The sequence below is a fragment of the Sceloporus occidentalis genome, unplaced genomic scaffold (genome assembly GCF_023333645.1).
Source record: "Sceloporus occidentalis isolate IW3139 unplaced genomic scaffold, rSceOcc1.0.p SCAF_159, whole genome shotgun sequence".
In the NCBI taxonomy this organism is placed as follows: domain Eukaryota; kingdom Metazoa; phylum Chordata; class Lepidosauria; order Squamata; family Phrynosomatidae; genus Sceloporus; species Sceloporus occidentalis.
In genome coordinates, this window is record NW_028317139.1 from 339,314 (window position 1) to 348,867 (window position 9,554).

At 41.3% G+C, this 9,554-nt stretch overlaps 1 protein-coding gene across 1 annotated transcript in view; it reads right to left on the reverse strand.

Annotated features, from left to right (window-relative positions):
• Positions 1–8,613, reverse strand: part of LOC149280146 (pseudouridine-5'-phosphatase-like) — a 90,344-nt gene extending 81,731 nt beyond the window's left edge. The window contains exon 1 of the mRNA XM_089500767.1: positions 8,544–8,613. Coding sequence (XP_089356893.1) covers positions 8,544–8,613 — 70 coding nt within the window. The remainder of the gene's footprint in view (positions 1–8,543) is intronic.
• Between the last annotated feature and the right edge of the window lie 941 nt (positions 8,614–9,554).

Consider the following 9,554-nt stretch of genomic DNA (forward strand, 5'->3'; position numbering starts at 1 on the left):
GTTTACTGGGTTGTCCCACAAAGAACGGTCCTATAAAAGTAACTAGTGCTGGTTGCAGGAAAACATTTTGTGTGATGAGTAACCACTGCAAGTTCATCTATCAGTGAAAGAGAGCTAAACAGTTATTACAGAGCCTTTTACTCCCAAGGATAACTCTCCTTATATTGGTAACAGATATGCATTGTGAGAATCTGTCCAGATCAATCAATTTTAGGTGTATTCACAATGTACCCTTTAAGGGTTAATCAGAGCATAGTGGAAAGCAGGCTCTTCCTACTCTTGTGGTCTCTGCAGGTCTAAGTGTTGAGATGTATTTTCATATCCTACTCAGCATTTCTCAGGCTTCTATCAACAATGAAGATAAGGGAGAGTGTGATTATTTTCAATGAGTGGGTAGTGGTGTATCTGCTCAGTGATCATGTATGAGGAACTTTGAATGTACCCCTAGGATGTCTTTAAATACACTAAAAACCACACAGCTATAACTGGTGTGCACAATTACAATAATTACATAATAAAGACTATGTGGAATTCTAGTCTGGAGAACAGCTGAGCATAAATTCCTTGGTTGAAGCAGATAGACCATGGTAATTTCTCACAGTAATGGCAGTGTAGAAACTATCCAAAAGGTAATTACCAATTACCTTGGTATATCATTAAGTCCTTTATTTTTAACAATAGGCTTGAGAATTTTCAAAAATCTAGTGAACCCTATCCTCACAGTATTACACACATCTACATTATATGCAGTGAATACAGCCATGTAGAAAGACCAGTGAAGTGACATTCAAGAAATCTGATCAACTGTGTATGATGCATGGCCATCTTAGCCGTACTTGCACAAGAACATTGCTTAGGTTGGCCCTTAATAGTACGCAACAAAGGTGGCACCTTATTTCTCTTACAAACATATGTCTTTTAGTGGACAAATCCTCAAAATGTACTATTAATAATAATCGAGAAGGAAACCAGAACATCTAAGCAAATGGTAAAAAAAGACCATCTAATATAAATAAGATATACCATTTAAGTTATACTGTGTAAGTCAAAATTATACATTTGCAAACCAATATGATTTTTCCCCTGTGTAATTTTCTAAAGGAAGAAAATACCCCATTCATAACAGAGCAGCATTTTCATACAACATTACAACTTGTAAACATAGGAGATTAAACTCAATCCTTTGTCATTCGATGGGTTAAATATATATTTCATCACATATAACAAATAGCCATAGCGCTAAAGCCTATCTAATCCATTGGGTGATATAAAGTGAGAAAAGACTTCTACCATATAAAAACATTTCCTTTATAATACTATAGCTTTTCATAAGGTTATGTTATAACATCCAAGACAACAAACCACAGATTGATCAGATTCAGAGGGATCTGAAAATGCAGAGAAGAAAGAAAGATATTCTTGTTTCCTTGGGGGGGAGCAGTTTTGCTGTAAACAGTCACTTAGCAGAACAACAAATACAGGGCAGACAAATATTGTAAAGGAACAGCAAAACAAAATAACAAGGCCACTTAGGTGTCTCTGAGACAAATGGGAACTGAAGAAGAAAATAAAACATTACAAGAAGGGGTAACACAAAAACGTTTTCAAATAAATAGAGCCCATTGAACATACACACAGATGTATAAAATTTGTACATGACAAGAACAGTCACTTTCTTAAGGTTTTTTTTCTTACGTGTTTGTTTTTTCTGAGTCACTGGAGGAACTAATGGTTTGCATAGGATACAATACAATAATTGAGTCGGAGTCTATGGTCCAATATGTCATGCCTTCAAACCCCTTTGAGGGCTGGGTGAGTACACATCTTTCCCTGAGAGGCAGGATCAAATTTCATACTTTTTGGTCTAGTTCTATTTAAGTAACATGCTTCTAAGTAGCTTGCCTATATAATTGTGCATCATATCACATAAAGCTACAAATTATATATATATATATAACCTCCTCATCAATTAGATGTCAAACCTGATGCGCATCACAAAATGTTGGGGTTCACCCTACAAGTTGTGTTAGGAGGTTATATTAAGGAGCTAAAAAAAACTATATGTCAGGTTCTCATGAATCTAAGCCAATGATATTGTAACAAACAGCTTAAGCATGCCTTGTGATAAATGATTACAAAATGAATTAGTAGCAAAGGTTATTATCAGCAGCAACATCAGAGGACTCTGTATCAAGAAGACTTTGGGGGGCCCTGAAAAGACCTGGCATACCTGGGAACTTGGCCAGAGACTATGGAAGAAGCAGCGCTTCTCCAGGTCGGTGGGTCGTCACTGAAAGACTCCTGTGTAGAGAGGGCTAACCCCAACCAGTATCGAGTAGGAGAGAAACAGAGCCGGCCTTAAGTGTTCTGGCGCCCTGTGTGGACTACTCCTCTGGCGCCCCCATCCCCCCAAAAATAAAGGAAAAAAATCACCCCCTCTGCCTCTTCTCACTATCTACCCCCCCTGCCTTTTCTCACTGCCCCCCCTGCCCCTTCTCACTATCTACCCCCTCTCCCTATCCTTACTTACCTTGTTGCCGGAGTCCTGTGGTAGGAACGGGAGGCGTCTCTCTTCCCGCTCTGCCGCCGTGCGTGCTTCACAGCTGAGCACCAGAATAATTCCGGCGCTCAGCATGAAACGCCGGCACCGCGACGGAGTCACGGAGAGTTAAGGATGCCGAGCAGCTGAACTTCACAAGCGACCGCTTGACGCTCCCATGCTACTATGGAGCAGAGTGGGGCAATTGCTCCAGGCGGCACTTTTGCCGCCCCAAGCCCTCTTGTGGTTTTTGCGTACCAAGTTGTCAGTACCCGCTCGGCGCCCCTCTCCTCTGCGAGTCCTCTAGCTCGGTCTCGGTGCCGGCTTGTAATGCTGAGCGCCGGAAGATGACGTCATTTCCGGAGCTCAGCATTACAAGCCGGCACCGAGACCGAGCAGGGAGACTCGCCGCAGGACTGCTGAAAGGTAAGTACAAAGGGGGGGGATAGATAATAGGGAGAGGAAGGGTAGATAATGGGGGGGCGGCATTTTAAACTTCGCCCCAGGCGGCATTATGTCTTGGGCCGGCCCTGGGCGCCCCTGCCCGGGACTTAAATTAAAACACCGGGGTTTTTTTGTTTTAACTTTATTTAACATCCTCCGTTAAAAAAACCCTTTATTTAACATGGAGGATGTTAAATGCAGTTAAAAAAAAAATAAAAACCCGATGTTTTAATTTCAGTCCTGGGCAGGCGCCCCTATTGCCATGGCACAGGTCACACACCCCTAAGGCCGTCCCTGAAGGGAAACTGGGCACTGAGTGGGCATGGCTAAGTGCTGCATGCCTTGGCCTGAGAATAGAAGGAGTGACCCAGAGACCTGGGGAAGCAGTGCTTCACTTGGAGATGCTTGGTCAAAGGATCTACCCTATCCAAGAGCCTGTTGTTACTAATACATAATAATAAAATAATAATAATAATTGTTACCTGTTACATTCCTTTATGACATGTATAGCCACAGAAAAGGCTGTTGATGATGAAGGAAGTAAATATACCATAAGTAAATTGATAGAAGAGGGCTTGAAATGTCAGTTGAAAATGAAAATAATACTGCAAGGATTGGATATAGGATTTGGGAACAGGAATCATACAGCTACTTTGGGCAAATAATTTCTGTCAGTGTATATTGAATACATATGATATAATTATTTCGGCTAGGGAATAGGGAGCCTACTAGGATCACTGGTGGTTTCTAAACTAGATGAGAGAGATTACATAGCAAAAACAAATCATTTGGACTTTACACTCCACTTGAAAAAGCAAACAGAAGAGAGATATTCACATTTTTTTCAACATTATAATGCCAGACATTTAATTCTGCTTAGGCAAATATTCCGGCAGCTATGATATTGCACAACAATGGGAAAGGAACATTGTCCTGCCAGACTTTATAGTTTGCTAAATACTGTGATAATGCAAAATTTTAATATGCCTAAATATGTTATATATTAAGTCATAGAAAAATAATTTGATAAATGAACAAACAGAAGAAAAGAAAAAATCTGATTTAAAAAAATGATCTTTGTGGAAAGAATATACTTCTGTGACTTTTAATTGTCAGTTTTGATAAATGCACTGGATTCTGGCAGAAAACAGAATGGAAGTTTTAGCAAAAGGTTAAATGTGAGAAAGCCTACGGCTTTTTTTCATGTGTGGCTCAGTGATTTGGAAGGAATAGATTGCTATTTTCCACACCTTACATAGGGAAGGCAAACAATTCCAGTGCAGCCATGATAAAATCCTGGCATTGTTTTTATACAGAAGATATAAATTTCAGTCCAGGTTTCTCATAGTGCCTGTTCAACTACCTCTGGCATGTGATAACACCAGAGATATCTAGGTAGCTAAGTAGCTAAGTATTGGGATGTGGCATCATATCCTGGAGTCTTGCGCTGTGTGAGTACACAAGTTTGGTCACTATGGAGGTTGTGCCACCTAGGCATGGTGTTCCATAGTATATATGGGCCGAGCCGGCCTTAGGCGTTGTGGCGCCCTGTGCGGACTACTCCTCTGGCGCCCCCCCTCACTACCCCCCCTCTCTGCCCCTTCAAACTACCCCCCCATGCCCCTTCAAACTACCGCCCCTCAAACTACCCCTCTCCTCTGCCCCTTCAAACTACCCCCCCTGCCCCTTCAAACTACACCCCCCCCTCTGCCCCTTCAAACTACACCCCCCTCTGCCCCTTCAAACTACACCCCCCCTCTGCCCCTTCAAACTACACCCCCCCTCTGCCCCTTCAAACTACACCCCCCCCACTTACCTTGTTGCCGGAGTCCTGCGGTGAGAGCGGGAGGCATCCGTCTTCTCGCTCTGCCGCGGTGCCGGCATTTCATGTTGAGCGCCGGAATAGTCCGGCGCTCAACATGAGATGCCGGCACAGCGACGGAGTCACGGAGAGTAAGGGGCGCCGAGCGGTTGCCGAGAACTTCACGAGCAACCGCTCGGCGCCCCTGACCGGGACTTAGATTTAAGCATCGTTTTTTTTTTAAACTTTATTTAACATGAATGATGTTAAATAAAGTTTAAAAAAAAACCACAAAAAAAACCCCCGATGCTTTAATCTAAGTCCCGGTCAGGCGCCCCTGCAACCATGGCGCCCTGTGCGGTCTGATCTCCTCAACTGGACCTTGGAGCATTGGTGCACCGAGGTGGCTTGATTACAATCTGTCCCCTCTGTTATGCAGCAGGGGGGCCCTAGAACTGCCACCATTGTCCAAATGTTCACCCTCAATACAGGTTCAGGCATGGAGTAAATGTTTTGTAAAGTTTGAGCTGTATGTGGAGAAGCAAATAAAAAATACACATGGCCCATCATTTTCATATGTCTATGTCCACGTATCATTTGCCTACCAGCCCTCTTATCAGTCACCTTCCCTGTGACTTTGGATAGGCTGCTGGTGATATCTGGATTTCTACATTGACTCCACGTACCGCATGGGAAGTCGGTGAATCCAGAAGGAACCTTACTGATCTACAGTATCATGTTCACAGGCAACCGATGCATTCTCCTGTAGACTGAACCCAGCCGCAATTGTCCATGCCACTGACTAGCATACTGGAAAATGGAAACGGGAAGGGCTATGCACCAAGCTAAAAGGACTTTAATTTTTATTGAAATACTGAAGCTCTTTTCTTTTTTATTAAGTAGTACAATGGTACAATATCCTTAACAAACCCACAGTTTATGAGATATCATGACTTTCATCACTTTAAAGCACATTTTTCAACCTAAATTGAACAGAGAAAGAAATATGATTACGTATTAATATCTTCCAGCTACAGTTGCAAGTACTGTGCAATACATAAACTATTTTAAGAAGGCATAAATGATAGCATTTTAGCAACTGCATGAATCTGCCAGCACAATTTTCAAGATACTTCTTGCTCTGTACATGCTGTTGCCGATTCTTTCAATCACAGATATTACTTCAGAATCCCTAAACAATATCGTGGAGCATCTGCTTCGCTCCTTCCTCATAAATAGACTTTTATTGTATTATTGTTGCCAGTGATGATTCGGGCTTGGATAGATGGAAAAGCAATATCTATTTTGTTTTAGACAACTGCAGAAAACAACTGACATGTTAAACAGTATTGTCTTTTCACCTGCAGGATGCACGCGGTACAGAACAGACAGCACTCTCCGATCTCTCCCTTGCGTCTGAAATAGTCTGTGCCATTGGCAGTATTTTTTGTACTCTAAATATTGTAGGACTATAACCTTCATCACCCTTAGCCATCCTCTGAAAAGTCTACACATTAGGAGCAGTTTCTGGATTGACTGTCAATCCTCTTTGGTCCAGGCACTCTATAGACAGCTGCCGAACTCTCCTAGAATAAAACCGGCAATAACTAAACTTTATATTAAAATACAATATAACACACATTGATAGAGAGGTTATGGAATCCATACCATTATTCTCATTCCATTAATGCTGTTCATAGATGAGTTGTGATCTCAAATTTCCATGTGGTCCCTATTATAAATACCCCCTTTAACCCCCCTGACACGAGATACTTAACGACAGTCATCTTCAGCACTGGCTCTGCAAGTGTTAAGGATGGGGTATAATGAGACCCCCTGTGTATATGTACAGCCAATCAGTGACACAAGACGTTGGGCCATGGAGGAAGCCTGGAACTGCAGCTTCTGCCTAAAGTAAGTATTTTTCTCTTTAGTAAATGCATATTAAAGTAATTCAGAGTATTTTAAAATGCATTTTGGTTAAGACTCTTTACTGGGGCAATGGAAAGCCCCTGTAAGGCTATTATGTTATCCTCATAGATACCCTGGTTGCTCTCCTATGTGGATCTGAGACTAAACATGGAAAGCTGGGTTTCTTGAGCACTAGACTAGAAAAAAAAATAGTTCTTCAGGACTAGATTTATGAACCATTTTTCTAGGCAAGGGAAATCATAATTGGACAAAGTCATAGCAAAGGTTTAATCCATAAGTGTAAAAAATGCAGTAAAAAAAAAAAAGGGGTAAAAATTCTTGTACACTTAAAAATACACATAAAAAATGACAGGGTCCAAAGGTTGAGATGCTGCAGAACCTCTTGTGCTTGACAACATAGGTATATTACATTAAGGAGCACGGGTAGATAATAAGGGGAAAAAATAAAATTAGCCCAAGGTAGTATAATAATTATAAAACTCCACACTGGATAATCTTGACGATGTTACGAAAAATTCTATAAATTTTCATATTAAATTACAAACAGCCTAAAAATATTTATCCAGTTAGGCATTTCAAATAAATTATACATTTATTATTTATTTATTTTTTTTACACAAAACAGCCAACAGCTATAACACAAGCTCAAAAGGACAAAAGGCATCACAGCATCTACAGTGTAATGTGGGCGGAGCATTTAGTGATGTCATGAAGTTCCCACATATTGTAGATGGGGTGATTCGTGACATCACATGTGCACTGATGTCCCACTACTTGACATAAATACGTATTTGCCAACAGTCTCAGCTTAGTTGTCTCAGACAAAGGATTGCCATATCTATTTGTATATTTAATTGCGGGGTATAATTTTTGACCTTTAATAATTAAATTAAATCTAGATACATTGCTCTTTCACTACCGTCTTTCCTTTCCAGAACATGTATTTTCTCGACATTTAAAAAAAAAAAAAAGATTAATGAAAAAAGGGAACAATAAATTAGCTTCTACTCTGAAGCAGGCTACGTTTATCAAAAGCCTGGAAGGTTTAATAAATAAACCATTTAGGTGACTGATCCTGAATATTTTATCATCATTTTGGTTTAAGTTTTAACCTTTAGTGGGACCTCTGCTGTCATGAAGATCTACAAACCATGGAGAACCAAAGCAATACTGATTCCTAAAACACAATGCCTGACAGGTTGAGGGAACTTGGTAATGCTGATTACCCAGTACAACAGACAATACGGTAATGGGGGGAGGTGTACATAAGAGTGTGTGAGTGAGCGTGTGTGCATTGCTTTCTGACTCTGTAACCATTGTAAATGTGCAAAGGGCATTAGGAATCATATCTCGGGACAAAGAAATGCTCATACAGCAAATATTCAAGCCTCACAGTGATAAGCTAATATTTGCAATAATGGTATGTGAATAAAACCCACTCTGTTTATATTTTGCAGAACAAATTAATAGTATTCAGCACGTACTGAAGACATCAGAAGCATATCAATGAAATCCAGCTAGGACAACTTCTGGTTCTCCGCCTGCTGTGGAATACAACTGCCATTGCACTCAACCAGCCAACAAGTGGCTGAGCGTGATGGTAGTTGCAGTCCAGCTATTGGCCGGTAGTGAAGCATAATGCGTGGTTGGAATCCGAAGCAGTGTTAATGCAAGAAGTTGTCTATACATGAGTGATAATGTGTCAGCTGTGAATGGCTTTGTAGCCGTTTCACTCACTGCAGAGAAATGATCTTTTAAGCAGTGCAAACCATGAATGATATGTACTGCAGCGCTTGACAAGACAGAGGAAGAATGCATTGTACACACCGAGCAGGAGGCCGTCCATGTCAAAGAGGACGTGGGTGACGGGATGCGGAGTGCTTGTCGGCTGCGCCATGGATTTTTTAATTTGGATTTGCACGTGTCTGAAGCCGTTAGTTGAAGTTCAGGATATAGATGAATAGCTAGGAAGGAGGAAATTAGAGCAGTGAGAAGACACACCTCGTGGACAACCATAATCTAACCATGGGAGCCACACCAAAATGTGCAAAGCTGCAGCGCTGGATACTGGTTACTGTGTTAAATAATAATATGTCATTTACTCATTCAATTATATTACATTTATTTATATAGGGCAGATTTTAAATGACATAAAACACGCTAACACATACTGATACAGAAAGAGAACAGGGCCCTGCTCTTGTAAGCTTATGTAACACTTTTTACTTTGGGCCTGACATCCATCATAGTGTGTACACCCTGGCTGGCGCCTACAGGAGATCCTGGCCTCTGCATAGTGGAGAGTTAGGGGTTAATACGACCGTTTGGCAGTGCCTCCACCTAGTAATTACTCTAGGGAGTTAGAGTGTAGTGTACTAGGACACATATATATATATAACTCAAACCCAAAGAATGTAAAGTTGTCAAACAGATGAACTCATGTATTAGTTTAGATCAGGAACCAACAGCATTTCAATAATATCAACAGGTATACAGCAAACAAAATATAGCTGAATCAAGCCCAGTCCAAATCACCTGCCTCCCCAAATAATTAGGAACCCAACCTTGTATTGTTATCAGTCCCCTGGGGTAACGTTGGTGCACATAGATGTTGGGGCCCTTGATGGAGGTAATACTTCCCTTGAAATGGGTAGTGATGGCCTCAATGCCTGTAACTAATCCTGAGTACCTTCCTCTGATATCTGGATCTGGTGCAGTCTGGCAGCTTTAGCTTCTGTAGGCCTTCTGCTGTATACTGGATTCAGTAATCCAACTGGAACCACATGGCAAGCTCACTGCAGCACATCTGCCTTCAGACACCTAGCAGCCTGACACAGG